Source organism: Rhineura floridana, chromosome 18 (assembly GCF_030035675.1).
Source record: "Rhineura floridana isolate rRhiFlo1 chromosome 18, rRhiFlo1.hap2, whole genome shotgun sequence".
Classification (NCBI taxonomy): Eukaryota; Metazoa; Chordata; class Lepidosauria; order Squamata; family Rhineuridae; genus Rhineura; species Rhineura floridana.
Window position 1 is genome coordinate 8,825,009 of NC_084497.1, and position 21,420 is coordinate 8,846,428.

Here is a 21,420-nt window from a genome sequence, read left to right on the forward strand (position 1 = left end):
AATAAAAACATACAAATACATTAAAACGTTAAAAATCTCAACAACAGTAATAAAACCTAACCCACCCCAAAAGCCTGCCTGAAGAGCCAGGTCTTCAAGGCCCGGCGGAAGCTCATCATAGAGGGGGCATGGCGGAGATCATTTGGGAGGGAATTCCACAGAGTGGGGGCCACTACTGAAAAAGCCCTCTCCCTAGTCCTCACCAGTCTAGCTGTTTTAACTGATGGGATAGAGAGAAGGCCTTTTGAGGCTGACCTTGTTGGGCGGCATCCCTGATGATGCTGGAGGCGCTCCTTCAGATAGACTGGGCCAAAACCGCATAGGGTTTTAAAGGTCAGAACCACCACCTTGAATTGGGCCCGGAAAACAACCGGTAAACCTGGTAACATTGCAAACCCCTCAGATATTTTATGATATGGCAATATAGGAAATAAACTCTCTGCAAGGAAATCAGGACAAATGGTCAATAAAGTGCCCTTTGCCACATTTCTGAACCAGTTTCTGATTTTTTTAAAAAAAACTTACAGAAATGTGGTGTTGGAGGAGAGCGTTTATGCTCACCATGGACTGAAAAAGACAAATAATTGGGTGTTAGAACAAATTAGACCAGAACTATCACTGGAAGCTAAAACGATGAAACTGAGGTTATCATACTTGGACACAATGAGAAGACATGATTCACTAGAAAAGACACTCATGCTGGGAAAAACAGCAGGGAGTAGAAAAAGAGGAAGGCCAAACAAGAGATGGATTGATTCCATCAAGGAAGCCACAGACCTGAACTTACAAGATCTGAACAGGGCGGTTTATAACAGATGCTCTTGGCCGTCGCTGATTCGTAGGGTCGCCATAAGTCAAAATCAACTTGAAGGCATATAACAACAACCTAATGTGCACATTGTTATGCAATTTTTGCCTAATGTGTACGTTTTTGCAAACAATTTTCCCCGAACATAATCAACTTTTGTACATTATTTTCACAAATATATGCATTTTTAGCGACGCACGTTCTCCTAATATGTGTACATGTTGGCACACTTTTGTTGTTGTTTCGGTTGGAGGACTGCACCGCAAAATTCAGCGAAGTGGGAAATTTGAAACAGAGGTGCATTTCAGTCCTAATCTGCATTTCAGGAAGAGCAAATTAGATCCACGTTAAAATGTGAAGCAGACTGAATTCCTGCCCCGTTCCTGCATCTGAGTGAGCGTCCTAATTGTTATTATTTCAAAAAGAAGAAAGGAAAGGAAAGGTAGGGAAAGGAACAGAGCAATCCAACTGGGAGGAGGCTGGCAGAAGTGGAGCCATCAGAAGCGAAGGCAGCAGAAGGTCCTGCCACGTCCCACCTCTGGTCATAAGCCCCAGGGAGAAGGGCACGCTGGCTGGGCTGGCAGGGCTCGGGGAAAGGAAACAACATGCAAGTTTCCTTCCCCTTTTTCCCGACGTAGCATCTGCTGGGACTGGGGGCTGCAGGACCAAGCTGAACAGGGCCAGGACGCGCCATGAATGTCCCCTTTTGGGGGGCCCTGCGCTGCCTGGGTGGCGGCAGAGTTCCATGGCTGCACTGTAGAGGATTCTTGCAAGCACAGCTGTGCCAACACCATCCCTCCTCCTCTGCAGCTACACCACATCTTGCATCCCCTTGGCCCGGCGTAACTACCAGGAGAATTGGGCCCAAAGAATCATACTGAGAAGTAGAAAGTTAAGGAAGGGAAGGAGGGAAGAAAAAAAAGAAGGTAAGGGAGAGGGAGGGTGAATTTAGGGAGAGAGAGAGAAATATTTTCCTAAATCCTTTCAGTTTTAGTGTCATGTTCTAGGGTGACCAAAATACTGAGCCTAAGGTGGGATTTTTTCTGCCCTGGGCTGCTGCAGGAGGAAGGGTGGGGTATAAATGTAATAAATCATCACATAGCTAAAGGGTAACTTCCACAGGATAAATTAAATGACACTCAGGTTGATACAGGGCACACTCGTGTCCCTTCTTTTCAAGCACACACACCCTTTGCTTCTGCCCCTTGTCTCCATCAGCTGGGCGATTGGGAACTGGTCCGAATGCAGCCGCAGCTGCAACCAGGGAGTGCGCACCCGGAGCGTGACCTGCCGGCGCAAGATCTCCACCACGGAGGAGAAAATCCTGGATGACGACTCCTGCAGCCGGCAGCGCCCCCACCTGCTAGAACCTTGCAATAACCAGACCTGCCCCCCGGAGTGGGCTGCCCTGGACTGGTCTGAGGTGAGCATTGCCACATCTTGGCCTCTTCATCCAAGCCTGGCTGTTCTTAGACAGGCCTAATACCCCATGATAGCAAGCCGTGGAGCCTCCTTGTACAGGAGCAGCATGCCTCCAATTTACAGATCTTCATATGAATAAGGAAGGGCTGTTTCCTTTGTGCCCTGCCTGTGGGATTCTTGAAAGCAATTGTCTGGTCCCTGTGGGAGGCAGGATTCTGAACTAGATAGCCCTTTTGACTCATCTAGCCGGGCTGCTATCAGCCAGGACAAATCTGGACATGCCCTCCCTATAATAATGATGCAATAATTAACCCCCTCCACTGCATAGGGAAAAATGGAAATGGATTGCCTTCAAGTAGATCCCAATTTATGGCGACCCCATGAATAGGGTTTTCATGGTAAGCAGTATTCAGAGGGGGTTCACCATTGCCTTCCTCTGAGGCTGAGAGGCAGTGACTGGCCCAAGGTCACCCAGTGAGCTTCATGGCTGTGTGGGGATTCAAACCCTGGTCTCCCAGGTTGTAGTCCGACACTCTAACCACTACGCAATGGGCTTCCATACACAAGATCACACCATATAGCATTTAAGAGGTAATCTGCAAAGGTCATCTACACCTGCTTGTCTGTACAACAGTTTTTGGTAATACAGAGGTCTATCAGCTTCTATTAGCCATGATATTTAAGAACATAAGAGAAGCCCTGTTGGATCAGGCCCATCTAGTCCAACATCCTGTCATCACAGTGGCCAACCAGATGCCCCCAGCGGGAAGCTCACAAGCACGACCTGGCACAACAGCAACTCTCCCCTGCTGGAGATTCCAACTCTGGTCAGTCCCAGTCAGCACGGCCAATCGCCGGGGATAATGAGATGATCTGGAGGGCTTACAGCTACTACCCAGTGGGGATTCCATGTTCAGAGGCAATCTACCTCTAAATGGTAACTTCTAGGGGCAAAGAACCAGCTTTGGATGCCCAGCTGAGCTCTTTAGGATATGGTGATGCTGGACGAGGCAGGATCCAGCAATGCTGTTAGCCCTAGCAGAGCTAAACAAAAACTCCGTCCAGGGGCAGTCTAAAGCAGTGGTTCCCGACCTGGGGGCTGTGACCCCCCCATGGGGCCCACGAAGTAATCCAGAGGGGGCCACGAACAGTAAAGAAATGAATTATTTATTAATTTTTTAAAAACCCTCTTCACTTCCTGGACGCTGTTTGCTCCCCACCGCCACTGTAGGCGGCACCTTCCCCTTGCTCCAAACAAGGGGAGGACTTCTGCTGAAGTGCCAGAGCATCTTTCAGGTGCGCTGAGGGCAGGCATCTGCCTATGCCACATATGACAGATGCCAAAGGAGGCTGAGGGTGGAGCTACCAGGCAGAAGAGGGGATTGCGATCGCAGACTCCTCGCCCTGCCGCCGCTGACGACGCCCTTACTCTGAATGAGAGGAGAGGGCTTTTCATGAAGCAAAGCTGCAAGGAAAGGCTGCTTTCCCCTTTCCTTCCTGGCGACCGGCCTGCCTGGTTTTCTTGACGCCTGCTTCACCGTCATCTCCTTTTAAAAAATATTCTTATTTGCGAGGCTGCCCAGATCTCGCTTTCAGCCCAGATGGAACAGTGAGGAAGCTCAGGACTTGCTCATCCCCATCTCTGAGGCTAAATGCGTGTGCCAGCATCCTCGTTTTCTTCCACCTACACTCCGCCTCCCCCCCCCAATCTCTCTCCAAGATGCTGTGGCAGTTGAAGTCTTCCCCCCCCCCACATGCCCAAATCCATGCACACCTGCAGGTGCTTGCACGAGGGGACGGTGTGTTTGTGCGTGTGATGATCTGTCTTCTGCTCCGCTCTCATTCCCCAAGTGCACGCTAATCATCATCATGATTATTTTTTAAAAGGTCAGCAAGTTGGCTGAGGCTGGGGTCCGCATACTGCAGCTGAAATGTATTTACTTAATTATTACTGATGATCCTCCGTTGCGCAGAGTGGGAAGCGGCGGTAACGCAGCCGAAAGCTCTGCTCACAGCCGGAGTTCGATTCCAACGGAAGGAGGAAGTCGAATCTCCGGTAAAAGGGGCCGGGGTCCACTCAGCGTTCCATCCATCCGTGGTCGGTAAAATGAGTACCCGGCATACGCTGGGGGGTAAAGAAAGGCCGAGGACGGAACTGGCAATCCCACCCCATATATACGGCCTGCCTAGAGTCGGAAACGACTCGCACTACAAGTGCGGGGACACCTTTACCTTTACTTAATTATTACTGCATTTACATCCCCCCTTTCCTCCAAGTTGCTCAAGGTGGTGCACATGGTTCCCCCCCTCCTTTCCATTTTATCCTTACACCAACCCTGTGCGATAGATCAGGCTGAGAAACTGTCTGGTCCAAGGTCATCCAGTGGCTGGGTGGGGATTTGAACCTGGATCTTAGTCCAACACTGTAACCCACATCTTCAGGCTGTATGTGTGGAGCAGGAGGGGGATACCAATTTGATTGGACCCTTGCATTAAGAAAAGAAAGCAGGGAGCTTTTTATGGAAAGGGATATTTGGAGATGTGATTTTGCCATGCACCATTTTTACAGTGAACAGAGACTAAAATTACAATTGGGGGGGGTTCACAATTTTTTTTTTGAGCTTACAAAGGGGGTCCTGTACTCAAAAGGTTGGGAAGCACTGGTCTAACGCAAAGGTGGAGGAACCAGTGCTGTCATTTCCCGGTGGTGGGCTACCCAGAGGCATCTGATTGGACACACTGTGGAAAACAGGATGTTAGGCTAGACCCGCCTTTGGTCCGGTCCAGCGACCAGCTCTTCTTATGAAGGGGTGCAGGGGGGGTTGGTCCCACTGATCTGGCAAGATTCTACCTCCCTTCTTGACCCGCTTTGGGTGTACCAGCCCATTGCGTGGCACACAAAGATACCCCCTCTTGAAAAGAGTTGCTAGCTGCCGTCATTGTCAAGCAGACAGAGGAGCCCCGTTGAGCTCAACTCTCCCTTTCCCCTGGAATAAGACAGTTGTGGTCTTAACAGCTTCCTCTCTTTACAGTGCACCCCAAACTGCGGGCCTGGCTTCCGCCACCGGATCATCCTTTGCAAGAGCAGTGACCACAGCTCTACCTTGCCAACTTCCCAGTGTCCCGAGAACTCCAAACCCCCCACCAGCATAAGGTGCAGCCTCCGGCGTTGCCCACCCCCACGGTGGGTCACTGGTGAATGGGGAGAGGTACGGAACCCCGTCTCTTACTTTCCCCCTGGCTGTTGCTTGGTGGTAGAACCCAAGAACTGTTCCAGATCAGACCACTAGGGGGAGCGTCACTCAAAGGCAAAGAGCCAATGAAGATGAAGTTGCATAAAGCCTATCTGCCATATTGGTTTGGTTTGGTTTAACCAATGGGGCTGGGAGGATGGGAAAATTCATTGCAAGAAGGGGGTTGAGAATCCTCTCAAAAGTGCTTGGAGACAGCCAGGGATGCTTGATTCCTGCATTGAGCAGGGGGTTGGACTGGATGGCCTTACAGGCCCCTTCTTACTCTAAAATTCTATGATTCTACTCCAATTATGGCTTCGTTTGAGGCAACCTTAAAGGTTGTAGCCAACATTGGTCATACTCAGAGTAGACCCATTGAAACTCAAGGAAATGACTGACTTAGGTCATAGAATAATAGAATCATAGAATAGTAGAGTTGGAAGGGGCCTACAAGGCCATCCAGTCCAACCCCAAATCAAAGCATTCTTGACAGATGGCTGTCCAGCTGCCTCTTGAAGGCCTCCAGTGTCGGAGAGCCCACTACCTCCCAAGGTCATTGGTTCCATTGTCATACCGCTCTAACAGTTGGGAAGTTTTCCCTGATGTTCAGTCGAGATCTGGCTTCCCGCAACTTGAGCCCATTATTCCGTGTCCTGCACTCTGGGACAATCGAGAAGAGATCCCAGCCCTCCTCTGTGTGGCAACCTTTCATGTACTTGAAGAGCGCTGTCATATCTTCTCTTCTCAGTCTTCTCTTCTCCAATTAATCTGCTGTGAATAGGATTAGCAGTGGGTGCAACCCTAAGTGCTTATCATAGAATCAGAACAGTCGCGTTCAAAGGGATCAGTTTATGATGACAGGCAGCCATTACACCTTGGTAATTGCCCATGTGCATGTCCAGAGGAGCTTTTATTTTATTTTTAAATGTTCTTTCGTAAAGAATCACATAGACATGCATGCAACAAATCTTTGATCGCAGACAACCCCCCCTTTCTTTTAAGGAACAGATTGGGAGAAGTGGGTGTGAGGTCAAAGGTGAGAGGTGTGGCTAAATGAGAGAAAAGGGGTTGTGCCTGCAGAAGGTCCCAGGTTCAATCCCCGGCATCTCCAGGCAGGACTGGGAAGATCCCCTGTCTGTAACGCTGGAGAGCTGCTGCCGGTCAGTATGGACAATACTGAACTAAATGGCTCAATAATCAGTATAAAGCAGCTTCCTATTTCCTATTTAAATCAGCCCTTTATTCAGAACCATGAGGACTAGAAACTTTCTTGAGGTTTAGGGAAATAGTTCAGTGGCAGAGCATCTGCTTTACATGCGGAAGGTCCCAAGTTCAATCACCTGAGGACTGGAAACATACTATATCTTTAGTGGCAGGACCATAGCTCAGGGGTAGGGCTGGGAGACACTCTTACCCAGATCCATGGGGAGCCATTGCTAGTCGCTGTAGACAATATATGGAGCTGCTGGATGGACCAGTCTGACTCAGTATGGCAGCCTAACTAAATCTCATCTAGCCCATCCCAGCCCTCCTGCCTCTTCCTTGTTGTTTTCCCTAGTGCTCTGGGCAGTGCAGCTTAGGCCAGCAACGGCGTTCAGTCCAATGCATGACCCACACGGGACAGCCCTCCAGTGAGTGTGTGGAGACCCTGAAGCCTGCGGCGACACAGCAATGCAAGAGCAAATGTGACTCCGGGCCAACGGAGAACCCCGAAGGTACTCGCATCCTAGGATGATTTTTACATTTGCGATGCAGACGGGGGAAAGCCAAGAGCTTTTTTTCCCCACCCACCACATGGCAAACCTTACCGTGCAGTCACCTGGGATTTCAGAGAGTTGTTTCTAATGTTATTCCTGCTCAGAACCATTGAAAGTCATCGATATTGGCTTGCTTAGGTCCATTAATTTAAATGGGCCTACTCTGAGTAGAATTCAGTTGGATGCAGGCAGGAGCGTCTATCAGGACTTGCACATAGCATGGCCCAGAGCCCAGAAATTGAGCGAGGGCAGGCAGGGTGTTACCCCACTCATACGGTAGGTTACGTTCCAGACCCCTGCCAAAAAGCCAAACCCGCCGAAAAGCCAAACTCATTCTATGGAATGGCGCCCGATGCCCCAAAAAACACCATAAAAGCGGAACAAGTGCCACATGAGTGGGGCCTTACTCTAATTGAAAGCCGCCGTATGAAAAGTGGGCTGCCGAAAAGCGGGGCCCTACTGTAAGAGAAAGAAATTGCCAAAGTCCCAGCCCAGGAATCCTTGGAGGAAGGAAATGGATCCACTCCCCGGTCTGTCCCATGAGGAGCCACAGACACCAAAGCCTGCATCTCCTTCATTGGATCTGAGGAGATCTCTCTGCTACCAGGTTCCTCAGAGGATCAGGGGAGCCCTAGAAGATGTCCCCTGAAGCTAATAGCTGGAGAAGAATGCACTGGCCTTTAAAGTGGCCAGATATGGCATTCAGGGCTGAGTAGTCATCGAATACCTAGCCTTTGTGAAAAAGATCTGGCAGTTGCTCCTCAGGGCAACGCTGAGGCAACTTGTATGACCTGTCTCAGCTGCCGGATTACTAAGGCCCCTCTCCAAGGTGCTGATCTTGCAAAGCTGGGACACGACCTCCCTCTTGCTAGGAATATTGCCTATCCATGGTGAGGACGTAAAGACAGGGAGACCAGGCCAGAGTAGGCAGGTGACACTCATTGACATGCAAAGATCATTCTCTCTCTCTCTCTCTCTTTCTCTCTCTCTTTCTCTCTCTGTTTCTCCTCCAGAATGCAAAGATGTGAACAAGGTCGCCTATTGCCCTTTGGTGCTAAAGTTTAAGTTCTGTAGCCGGCTTTACTTTCGCCAGATGTGTTGCAAAACCTGCCAGGGGCATTAAACCAAGGGTGGGGGGCACACTCTTTCGGCGCTGCAAGGAAACTGGAAGGGCCCAAGAGGAAGGGTGGCCGCGCCGTTTCCCCACCACAACCGCCTGCCCCTAGGATCTTCAATGAATTCAAAAGCAGGCCCTCGGGGCCACGTCACTCCCAGGAGCCGGTGAGAATCTCAGTACCCTCCTCATTTCCCTGGGATCCTCCATCGAACCACTGCCAAAGGGTGTGCTGTGGCAGGGGGGGAAACAGCTGGATGCAATGCAAGGGGGGGTACTGTACCATGGCCGGAGGCAGAGGAGCTGAGTGAGGTGCTGTTTCAGCACATTACTTGAAATTCTTGACATTCTTATTTATTTAGTAGCAGAGCTGGGTACCGCCATGCCAGGCGACATTCCTGAAGCAGCAGTATGTACACACACGTACACACACGCACCACGGTCACCCAAAGGGGCAGAAGGAGTCCATTCAAGCCACCAGTTGCCCCCCCATCAACATTCCCCTAAAGGCAGTGCCATTTTCTATCCCTGGGATTTGCCTCTGCTCTGTGGGATGGTCCTTTGGCAGGCCTACGGAGGAGGCATCCGAAAGGGATTTGGGTTTGACGAGACGGAGACGGGACTAAAGGGAATATCCTAAGCTGCAAATGGATGGCAAGAGGAAAGACAGTAGAAATAGGTTGCAGTGAGGGCAGTGGGGTGGAGTGGGGGCCTTTCTTCTGTTGTGATGTGGGATATCCCTTAAAATCTCTTTCCTCCACATGAGGCTCTCTAAGAGTAGTCGAGTGGATCCTCCCCATGTCTCTCTGGGGCTGGGGTCTTCAAGCTCTCAAATGAGGACAAAACCCATTTATTTTCGCCCAGCTTCATCTGGGGGAAACCTCTCCTTATCGGAGCATGAGTCTTAGCAGCCGAAACCAGAGGTGCAGGAAAGGGAAGATCCTGGGATACGTATTACCGTTTGTTTGCCAGTTGGTTGAGCCTTGGAATCGTCGAATTGAATCTATGGACACGAACGAGAAATGGGTGCTTTTCTTTGAGACGTCTCTCGCGGACCGGATGAAAGTTCCTTTCTACCCTGGGAAGATTCAAAACGAAAAAGCCACAGTAAGCTGTGTATGTTTTGGTTCCAGAATTATTTTTAGTAATTCCTATTGAATTAAGGAAGATGCAGTGTGAAATTCCAGAACAATCAAGGAACCAAATTAGAGGGGTGAGGATGAGTTCACCCTTGCCCACTTCCTGAATCTGATGTGGCAAACCTTTCCCACCCCCAATTAGAGATCAGGCATTAGGGGTCTGTACCCCTGAAGCAGAATACTCATAAGTCTAAAGGATATGCAGAATTTCATTTATCTAGTTGGGACATTTTTTTTAATTTCGTTTTTGCATTTCCTCAAAATTTTCCCAAAGTCGGAACGCCAACTCTAGTTCATATTTCAATTTAGGCAAGACCCGGCAACGATTGTAATCAAAACCTGCTTCTGTGCACAAACTTTTCTTAGTTTTGCCGACCGTTGTTTGGCTTCTTGATCCTTTCCTCAGCTGTTTGGCCTAAGGAAGGATCTCCTCCGACTGAAACCTGTCACTGTCGGTGAAATGTCAGTGACGGTTCTCTTTTGGATCCCAGAAACGTGCAGGCTAAGATCTGCCAACTCCCCAAGGAATCTTCCTAGTTGATAGCAAAGGATGCTTTTAAGATAACGTTGTTTTTAACCTGCTCAGACAGAGTGCCCTCTGGCAAGCAAGGACAGTTTTCACAATTTCATATATAAATATATACGGATATATTGTATTAATATTATTATTGTTATCATAGAAGTTGTTTAAAATCCTGTTTCCATGATGAGAGAAAGAGAGAGAAATTACAGCATGATTTTTACAATTAAAAAAAACCCCTCCCACCTCAGTTTTTATTTTTTATTAGCAACTACACTTGATATTGAAGGGGAAATGTAAAACTTAGGTTGCATCCCACGTTAGTTCTACCCAGAGCAGACCCATTGGAATGAATGGAGATGGTTAACTTGGGTTCATCAATTTCAATGTTCTGAGTAAACGTTAATTCGATACAACCCTCTGAGCTGTGCATGAAGTCAGATTAATTAGAAGTATTTGATATGAAATGGGAAGCATTAGGGCTGGTAAAAACTTCAGGCCAGCCTCTTTCTGGAGGTGACGGGCTGTGAGTAGTACTTTAAGCCCAGAGACTAGAATTGCCCAACTGTTGATAGGGTCACAAGAGAATATCCCAGTCAAGGTCTGGACTCTAAACTTAGTGATAGGTTCTTTGTGTCCGCTGGCAACCCTGTCTCGCTGGGCTTCTTGTCTCTTAGTTTCTTTACTCCCTGAGGCCTTGAACAAGCCCCTGTGTAAAGTTTCATTCATTCCCAGCCAAGCTGGCAACTTTCCCCTTCCCTTACGGAAGCTGGACTGCAGCTGCTGAGTTCTGTAGCGACAGAACATCCAGTGGTATCGCTTTCATTCAATATTTTTTTTAAGCGAAATTTCATTAGAGTGGATCGTGTCCAGTTTCATGCAGCCTGTGGTTTGCCATTGCCTTTTTAAGACAAAAAATTAGACACACATACACCAAAAATGTCATCTTTATTATTTTAGGTCTTCACTGTTCATTGTGGCTGGAGCCACTGACTTGTGAGGTTTTTTTAAATTAGATCCTCGTTCTGAACCAGTAACTTGAAAACATAACTGTTCCAGAATTAGAGATCAACAGAGACATTCTAATAGAGAGGCTCAGGTTGACATTGGCTGTTATTTTTATTGTTGTTTTGATGACATTATTTGCATGTCTCACACAATTCATTGTGGTCGGAGCCATCACGTTAGTGTGAGTCGGATTCCCTCCCCACCCGCGTCATTAGATTCTCATGCTGAACTAGTAACTTGGGGGAAAAAATTTTTTTTAAACGTTCCGGAATCAGGTTCAACAGAGTCATTCTGAGAGAGAGGTTCAGGTTTGGATTGACTCTTTAGAGGCCGCCTACACCTGCCCCTCCCCATAACTATCCCCTGAAGGAGGAAGTGAGGGACAGATGAGCGGGAGGAGGGGGGCTGGATAGAGGAACTCACTCAACACAAGTTGTGGTTCCACTTCTGTGTCTGGCTGTTGCTGCTGTTGCTCAAAAATACAGACAGAACACTCCCCCCAGCCCACCAGGAATGCATCGCTGTCCCCTGGAGAATCTTGGTGACTAGGACTGGTAATCAACCCATCTTGGTGGTGGGGTTGACGAGAGCCGAACCGAAATCATGGTAAGTCCGGGCAGAGGCAAATTTCAACGCTGCAAGGGTGGTGGGATGGAGACACACAGCAGCACAACCTTGGCATCCTGTTTTGAGAGTTTTTTTGCGCTCAGTTTCTAGTGCTAAACACAAAAACGGATGAGGATGAGGTGTCAGGCTTGCATTGCATCTCACGGTGGCGAGATGGGGATAAGCTCCCCCTTTCCCCAACATATAACTCATCACCCACTGCTAGACCATCGTGGTTACTTGAAGGACAGTCATCTTTCACATTCAAATGAACCCCGAATCGTAAAAGTGGGTTTTTTAAAAAGTTAAGGCTCTAGTCTTCAGTGTCCTCGCCCAAGAACTCCATCAAAAAAAAAAAAAAAATCAAGAGGGCTTATCTCGGAGAAATATCTTGAGGATGGCACCGTTTAAGTGAACTATATCTTTCAGAAAGCTAATGTGTTGGATGGATTAAGTGACACACAGACAAAACTGAACATTGCCACTGTTGACTTGTACAAAGATCTGCCATTCAGAGGATGTGCGTTTCCCTCCTCCTGATTCAGTCAGGGTGTGGGTGGGTATTTTCTTCTGGACTGCTAAAATGAAAAATGAAAAATAAAGCTGCTCTCTCCAGAGGTAGTGGACCTTTGAGAATCAACCATGCAGGCTTCCCCCCAAAGCATGCTAGACTAGATGGACAGTAATCTGACTTTATGCACTATAAGAATGTGCCTAGGCAACTTGAGTGCCTAGTCTTTGCAAGGTCCATGACAGAGAGAGAGAAAGAGCCATACCACTGGTAGGTCGTCTCCAACAAGGCTTTACATGGCGTAGACCCACTGGGATCAAAGACAGTCATGTCGATCCGTTTCGGTGGATCTACTCTTGAGTATGACTAACGCTGAATTCAACCCTTTCATTAATCCAAGGCAGAGTCTCAGTTTGGAGGTATCGTGCCTATTAGCCGCTGACAAGACTTGTCCTCATCTTGACGTTCCGCAGTGCCAATTAAACAATGTGCCAAAACGCGGGAAGAAAGTTTGAATCTGAGCAGTGGCACCCTACGGGAGATCTGTGGGCATGTTCCCGTGTCTCTCTGGGTGCATCCACACTTCAGTTTCAACTTACACACAGGGCTAAAAATATGTCTGCAAGGAGAAAGTGGATAGAAATAACTTTTATTTTTTAACTCCTTCCATACCGCTAGAACTTTGGGCCATCTCCTCCCCACCCACCCCCAGTCACCAGTGGCTGGTGCCCACTGTCACTGGTGGGGCAGCAAGGCCTGACAGTAGGCGGGGCCAGAGGCAATGGCAGGCGGAGCCAACTTCATCCGAGCTTTGCCCCCATTTTCCTCCTTGCTGAAACAACACTGAGGCTGAAGAGGAGGGGAAGCCAGCACAGGGCCTCCACCACCCCCGGCCTGGCTGTAAGTCAGAAGGCTAGCCGAGGGCAGGCTGAGGTTGGTAGGGCAACGCCCCTTTTGCCCTAATAGACTTGGCCACCATCGCCCCCAGTAGCTTCAGGACAATAGATTCAGGACAAACACTGGCAGTAGATTCAGGACAGATTGAAAATCAATCACATTATGCACCGTCAGGTTATGGGAGTGTGTGTGTGAGAGAGAATCTCATATCCTCTGGGCAGTGGAAACTGATGCCCGTTGGAAATGGTGGGGTAGCCCAATAGCAGAGCCAACTAATTCTGGTTTTGTCTCCATTCACCTCCCTGATGAGTTCTGCGAGGGGAACTGAGGAGGAAGGGGACAGGCAGGGCCACACACACCCCGGACTGGTCATAAGTAAGAAGGCAGGCAGGGTGAGGTTGGTGGGGCGCTGCCTTGTTTGCCCTAATGGAGCAGCCTCCATTGCCTCTCCCCAGGCCATGCCCGTCACTGACCCTGCCCAGTTCCCTCTTGAAGTGCCCACAAGGGAATGCTGCCCTCAGGCTCAAAGAAGTCCCTCACCCCTGTGATTCACAGGATTCACAGCCATGAAATGGAGGGGTGGTCCACTAGATCAGGCAAATTCAGGGAAGAAGACTGAACGAGCAGCAACTGTTAGGTGTGGTGGCTAAACAAAGCCTCCATGGTCAAAGGAAGTCTATCTCAAAGGGCCAAACAAGAGGAATGGTCTGCTTTCTTCATACCTGGTTCCCTGCGTGCCTCCCAGGGGCATCGGATTGGCCACTGTGAGCAACTGGATGGACTTGATAGGCTTTTGGCCTGATCCAGCTGAAGGGCTCTTCTTACAGAGGTCTGTCCCAGTAGCAAACTGGAACCTCTGCACACAGGGGCCGTCTACCTTGGTTTACTAAAGGTTGGTGGCCAGGAGTAAGAAAGGGCTGTTTCCCTTGTGCCCCGCTTGAGGGCTTCCCAAAGGAGTCTGTGGGACGATGATGTTGGTCTAGGCAGCCCCGCTGGTCTCCTCGTTTAACAACTGCTCTCTCTTTATAAGGGAAAACAGGAATTGTAGCCCCGTTACCAGGCTAGGCATCCAAGAGAATTTTCAGTACCTTTCCAAAGCTGCCATTGGCTTCCACCACTGCCCAACAGAATCCTGGGGATTGTGGGGTAGCGAGAAGCTTTGAGGCTTGTTCAGAAAGGTGGAGGCAGATTTGTTCCTGTTATTTGCTAGGGGAAGTGGCTGAAGAGGTTAGCTGAGTGGTGGCAATTCACCACCCCATCACCCAAGCATATAAATGCACATTTTGAAACTGGGTGTTTACTCTGTTGTTTTAAAGACGCACACACCCATCTGCCCAGTGTCTGGTTCAAGTTAGCATTGAGTCTGCATGACTCTACCTTAGGGTTGGGAAATCTCACACCCAGGTGCTCCATGACTCTTTTGTCTGGCCCTTGAAACTCTCTGCAAAACAAGCACCCTCTCACTGACCTTGTTTCCTTAAACTCAAATGGTGCCTCTTTTGGTTGTCTGGGTGGAAGCTAGAGGGGTGTGTGCAAAAACCAGCCTTGTCACTCCACCTACTTTCACCTTTGACTCCGCCCACCACTGACATGTGGCCCCCAGAAGGAAATGTGGCCCTCAGGCTGATGCCCCCCCCTTTCTACACTTTTATCTGGGAGTAAACCCTGTTGAACATAGCAGGGTTTACTTTTGAGTAAACATTCATTGTATTGGGCTTTACAGCTCCAAAACGACAGGAAGTGAAACACCCATATTTCTTTATTTGAAGCACTCCTGTCTTGCCTTTTCCACTGAATCTTAAGGGTATTGATTGACTGATGTGTGTCAATCTTTTATTTATTTATTTATTTATTTATTTATTTATTTATTAAACTTGTAGACCGCCCCATAGCCGAAGCCCTCTGGGCGGCTTACAATAACGGAAAACAAATACAATTTAAAATACATCTTTTAAAAACAATTTAAAACGCAATTTAACAATTTAAAACAATATAGAACACATGCTAAAATGCCTGGGAGAAGAGGAAAGTCTTGACCTGGCGCCGAAAAGATGACAGTGTTGGCACCAGGCGCACCTCATCAGAGCAATCGTTCCATAATTTGGAGGCCACCACTGAGAATAATAATAATTATTATTATTGTTATTATTATTATTATTATTATATCCCGCCCTTCCTCCCAGTAGGAGCCCAGGGTAGCAATTATGGAACAGAATTTTATATTTGTTTAAAAATCATCATAACAAACAACCCTCAACATTTAAACGCACGCACACCGGCTGAAAACATTCTGTTGAGAAGTGAAATGCCTGGCCAGAGCTGTGCCACTTCAGAATATATCACAGGGCTCATGTGATGGAACGCATCTCCATTTAAATAATAATCTCCCTGCACGCAAGAAAGTAAGCACGCTAGCTTTCTACATGATATACATTAGGGAGGGGTGAGAATTTTGAAATAGTTTGCATGTCAAGCCAAATCTATCAAATGCACAATTTCTGAATCAATAGAGAAGTGAAACGCAGTCCTCCTTCGAAATTTGCACTTATTCAAATTTTGCAATGCATTTCACCAGCCAAACCACGCTTACAAAAATGCACATATTAGGGGAAAGTGTGTGTAAGAATGAACGTATGAGTGAAAAATAACATACAAAAAAGCATTGTATGATGAGAAATGGTTTGCAGAAATATGTATACATTGGTCAAAACTGCCTACAGAAATCTGTTCATTTGGAGAAATTTGAACGAAAATGCTGGACAATTTTCATGAGGATTAAAAAACAAATCTCAAGTTACTACATAAATGTGACAAACTGAATTTAAGATTGGGAAAATGAGAAGCAAATAGGCAGATCGTTCCATCCCCAATATCAACACCCATTTGCACCCACATTGCAAATTGAAAAACGACATCGCCCACTCATATGAAAGAGGCACCAGTGAACCCACGGTGACTCCCGAGACTTGCAGATATGTAAAAGATCTTAAGGGCTGAGCCGCGCATTAACTCAACGGTGTGAGATGACGACTGCCTGAGAGGGGAGGGAAAAACCTGACAACTGGGTGGGAGAGGGGAACAGAATGGAGTGGCTGGAACAGGAGAATAGAGGCACATCAATATAGAAAGGTTAGAAAGAGCCATTGTCTGGATAGGTCAACTTCCTGGTTCACACTGAGTAGCTGTGCTTGTGGGCTTCCCAGAAGAGGCACCTGGTTGGTCGCTGTGAGAACAGGATGCTGGACTAGATGGGCCGCCCCTCTTTGGCCTGATCCAGCACTGCAGGGCTGTTCTGAAGTCCTTTTTTAAAAAAAAAGGTCCCAAGGATGGAAGACGGAGGGTTCAGTCTAGATTTTAATGCAAACCTACGTAACTCAGACTTCCCGAAACAATGCCCAGGCATCCTTCAAAATTCGCACTTCTCAGAATTTTGCAATGCTGGCCTCCAACTTAAAAATTTGTGTATTAGGAGGGGAAAGTTGAGCGTATAAACGCATCTATTAGTGATGACAAAATGCTTTATATTAGGGGGAATGTATTGCAAAAATCTGCATTATCAGGCAAATGTTCGTATTAGGGGAAGGGGGAAGGTCTGGCAACCCGTAGCAGGGAGGTCTTGAGACCCATGGGGGGGAAGGAGGGAGAGCTTTGGGAACCTGGGGGGGGCTCTTGTGACCTGTTTGGGGTGGGGTTGGTCATAGGGTAGGGGGAGGCTAGGGAGTGCTTGGCAGAGGCAATGGGAGGAGGACTTTGGGGTGCTGCAGGGTGGGGTGCAGGCAGGGTTGGTGAGTGAAACAAGCAGGGTCGGCAGCCCCTAGTTAAAAATAATAATCCTTTCCAGAAATGGCAGGTTCCACAGTAAATGCAATTCATTGACCCCAAATTGCAGGCTGGAAGAGGCTGTTATAGAAGCAAGTGACTTATGGGACCCTCTCAGGGTAGCTGACTATTGTAGCTCAGGCACTGAGTAGCTGTTTTTTACAATAGCCCAGCAATGTTGTTCAGAGGTATTAGACCTCTCTTGCAGGTTAGGCTGAAGCTAAGGGAGTAGCTCACAAAAACCCTGCTGTGTTAGCCATGGCTTTTACCCCCCATGTTGCAGGCTGGGCTGAGATAGGAGTTGTACAACAACCCTGCAGTGAAGCCATTGCAGGTGGAAGGGCTTTGCTGACAGGGTATGGCTTCCAGCAGCCCTGCCATGTGGCCTTTTCTGACATGACATGATCCCACCCAGACCCTGCACTCATCACATGAGTACCTCCTCCAAGGGCCTCCTCTGAGAGAAGTCCAGGTTGGTGACACAGGCCTTTCTGGTTGTGGCTCTCGCCCACCCCCATCCTATGGAAGGCGTTCCCCATTGAGACCCGCCTGGTGCCTATCATTTAACATTGTTTGAGCACCAGGCAAGAACCTTCCTCTGTTCCCAGGTATTTGGTGGGATTGTGGCGGGTTATCGCAGCCTTTTACACGGCTGAGGTTTTGCTGTCTCTGTTGTTGATGCGATTCCTGAGGTTGTTCTTCCATTAATGCAGGAATGAGGAACTTCAGGTCCGGGAGCCAAATGCGGCCCTTGAGGCCTCTGTGTCTGGCCCTCAGGTCTCTCCCCAGACCATGCACACTTTGAAGCCACACCCCAGTAAGAACATAAGAACATAAGAAGAGCCTGCTGGACCAGGCCAGTGGCCCATCTAGTCCAGCATCCTGTTCTCACAGTGGCCAACCAGGTGCCTGGGGGAAGCCCGCAAGCAGGACCCGAGTGCAAGAACACTCTCCCCTCCTGAGGCTTCCGGCAACTGGTTTTCAGAAGCATGCTGCCTCTGACTAGGGTGGCACAGCACAGCCATCACGGCTAGTAGCCATTGATAGCCCTCTCCTCCATGAATTGGTCTAATCTTCTTTTAAAGCCGTCCAAGCTGGTGGCCATTACTGCATCTTGTGGGAGCAAATTCCATAGTTTAACTATGCGCTGAGTAAAGAAGTACTTCCTTTTGTCTGTCCTGAATCTTCCAACATTCAGCTTCTTGGAATGTCCACGAGTTCTAGTATTATGAGAGAGGGAGAAGAACTTTTCTCTATCCACTTTCTCAATGCCATGCAGAATTTGATACACTTCTATCATGTCTCCTCTGACCCGCCTTTTCTCTAAACTAAAAAGCCCCAAATGCTGCAACCTTTCCTCGTAAGGGAGTCGCTCCATCCCCTTGATCATTCTGCTTGCCCTCTTCTGAACCTTTTCCAACTCTATAATATCCTTTTTGAGATGAGGCGACCAGAACTGTACACAGTATTCCAAATGCGGCCGCACCATAGATTTATACAACGGCATGATGATATCGGCTGTTTTATTTTCAATACCTTTCCTAATTATTGCTAGCATGGAATTTGCCTTTTTCACAGCTGCCGCACACTGGGTCGACATTTTCATCGTGCTGTCCACTACAACCCTGAGGTCTCTCTCCCGGTCGGTCACCGCCAGTTCAGACCCCATGAGCGTATATGTGAAATTAAGATTTTTTGCTCCAATATGCATAATTTTACACTTGTTTATATTGAATTGCATTTGCCATTTTTCCGCCCATTCACTCAGTTTGGAGAGGTCTTTTTGGAGCTCTTCGCAATCCCTTTTTGTTTTAACAACCCTGAACAATTTAGTGTCGTCAGCAAACTTGGCCACTCCACTGTCCACTCCTAATTCTAGGTCATTAATGAACAAGTTGAAAAGTACAGGTCCCAATACCGATCCTTGAGGGACTCCACTTTCTACAGCCCTCCATTGGGAGAACTGTCCGTTTATTCCTACTCTCTGCTTTCTGCTTCTTAACCAATTCCTTATCCACAAGAGGACCTCTCCTCTTATTCCATGACTGCTAAGCTTCCTCAGAAGTCTTTGGTGAGGTACCTTGTCAAACGCTTTTTGAAAGTCTAAGTACACTATGTCCACTGGATCACCTCTATCTATATGCTTGTCGACACTCTCAAAGAATTCTAATAGGTGAATAGAATTCTAGTAGATGATGATGATGATGATAATATTGCAGGCCAAAGATGGAGTTACTTAAACTGACCTTTTCAGAACCCCCTCCCAAATGAAACTAAGGATTATGTATTATATTATTATATTCCCTCAAGTCGATCCTGACTCATGGTGACCCTATGAACAGGGTTTTCATGGTGAGGGGTTCCCCATTGCCTCCCTCTGAGGCTGAGAGGCAGTGACTGGCCCAAGGTCACCCAGTGAGCTTCATGGCTTTGTGGGGATTCGAACCCTGGTCTCCCAGGCCGTAGTCCAACACTAACCACTACACCACACTGTATGTAGTTGATTCCAGTGTTATTTCTCTTCAGAGCAGATCCATTAGGCTGAAACCAACAAGTCCTACTCAGAGTATACCTATTGACATCAACGAACCTAAGTTAATCCTGTCCATTAATTTCATTGTGTCTCCTCTGAGTAGAACTGATGTTGGGCACTACTCTTTCCTCCTTCAACAAGCCTTTCAAGTAGAGACCTTTCTCCCCATCACCATTTTGAAACTGCTTTTTAATATATTTTTCACATTTTTTTTAAAGGACAGTATTTTTAAGATGTTTATTTTTAAGATGTTTTGAGTGTTTTGTCTCTTGTTTGCCACCCTGGACTCCTTCTGGGAGGAAGGCAGATACAGGATTAATTAATCTAATCTATCTATCTATCTATCTATCTATCTATCTATCTATCTATCTATCTATCTATCTATCTATCTATCTATCTATCTATCTATCTATCTATCTATCTATCTATCTATCTATGAACTTACTTACTTCTCTCTCTCTCTGTATATATTCTGAAGATCTATCTATCTGTCATCATCTGTCATCATCTGTCATCTATCTATCTATCTATCTATCTATCTATCTATCTATCTGTCTGTCTGTCTGTCTGTCTGTCTGTCTATCTATCTATCTATCTATCTATCTATCTATCTATCTATCTATCTATCTATCTATCTATCTATCTATCTATCTATCTATCTATCTATCTATCTATCTATCTATGAACTTCCTTCCTTCCTTCCTTCTCTCTCTCTCTGTATATATTCTGAAGATCTATCTATCTATCTATCTATCTATCTATCTATCTATCTATCTATCTATCTATCTATCTATCTATCTATCTATCTATCTATCTATCTATCTATCTATCTATGAACTTACTTACTTACTTCTCTCTCTCTCTGTATATATTCTGAAGATCTATCTATCTGTCATCTATCTATCTATCTATCTATCTATCTATCTATCTATCTATCTATCTATCTATCTATCTATCTATCTATCTATGAATTTACTTACTTCCTTCTCTCTGTATATATTCTGAAGATCTATCTATCTGTCATCTGTCATCTATCTATCTATCTATCTATCTATCTATCTATCTATCTATCTGTCTGTCTATCTATCTATCTATCTATCTGTCTATCTATCTATCTATCTATCTATCTGTCTATCTATCTATCTATCTATCTATCTATCTATCTATCTATCTATCTATCTATCTATCTATCTATGAACTTACTTACTTACTTCTCTCTCTCTCTGTATATATTCTGAAGATCTATCTATCTGTCATCTGTCATCTATCTATCTATCTATCTATCTATCTATCTATCTATCTATCTATCTATCTATCTATCTATCATCTATCTATCTATCTATCTATCTATCTATCTATCTATCTATCTATGAACTTATTTACTTACTTCTCTCTCTCTCTGTATATATTCTGAAGATCTATCTATCTGTCATCTGTCATCTATCTATCTATCTATCTATCTATCTATCTATCTATCTATCTATCTATCTATCTATCTATCTATCTATCTATCTATCTATCTATCTATCTGTCTATCTGTCTGTCTGTCTGTCTGTCTGTCTATCTATCTATCTATCTATCTATCTATCTATCTATCTATCTATCTATCTATCTATCTATCTATCTATCTGTCTATCTATCTATCTATCTGTCTATCTATCTATGAACTTCCTTCCTTACTTCCTTCTCTCTCTCTCTGTATATATTCTGAAGATCTATCTATCTGTCATCTGTCATCTATCTATCTATCTATCTATCTATCTATCTATCTATCTATCTATCTATCTATCTATCTATCTATCTATCTATCTATCTATCTATCTATCTATGAACTTACTTACTTCTCTCTCTGTATATATTCTGAAGATCTATCTATCTGTCATCTGTCATCTATCTATCTATCTATCTATCTATCTATCTATCTATCTATCTATCTATCTATCTATCTATCTATCTATCTATCTATCTATCTATCTATCTATCTATCTATCATCTATCATCTATATCATCTATCTATCGCATGGAGAAGCCATGGATGTGCTCTGTTAAGTTG

At 46.4% G+C, this 21,420-nt stretch overlaps 2 protein-coding genes across 3 annotated transcripts in view; both read left to right on the forward strand.

Moving 5' to 3' along the window:
• ADAMTS10 (ADAM metallopeptidase with thrombospondin type 1 motif 10) overlaps positions 1 to 10,224 on the forward strand; it is a 67,739-nt gene extending 57,515 nt beyond the window's left edge. Inside the window, exons 22-26 of one of the 2 annotated variants that reach the window (XR_009759499.1) lie at positions 2,027 to 2,231; positions 5,263 to 5,439; positions 7,022 to 7,178; positions 8,234 to 8,501; positions 9,307 to 10,224. Coding sequence is in view for 1 of the 2 variants with exons in the window: in XM_061601244.1 (XP_061457228.1) it covers positions 2,027 to 2,231; positions 5,263 to 5,439; positions 7,022 to 7,178; positions 8,234 to 8,343 (649 nt within the window). In the remaining variant the exon portion in view is untranslated. Of the gene's footprint in view, positions 1 to 2,026; positions 2,232 to 5,262; positions 5,440 to 7,021; positions 7,179 to 8,233 lie in introns of both variants that reach the window. The other variant, XM_061601244.1, reaches the window with a different exon arrangement.
• A 1,182-nt stretch (positions 10,225 to 11,406) lies between these two features.
• Positions 11,407 to 21,420, forward strand: part of MYO1F (myosin IF) — a 59,639-nt gene continuing 49,625 nt past the window's right edge. Inside the window, exon 1 of the mRNA XM_061601343.1 lies at positions 11,407 to 11,607. Coding sequence (XP_061457327.1) covers positions 11,605 to 11,607 — 3 coding nt within the window. The 5' untranslated portion in view covers positions 11,407 to 11,604. The remainder of the gene's footprint in view (positions 11,608 to 21,420) is intronic.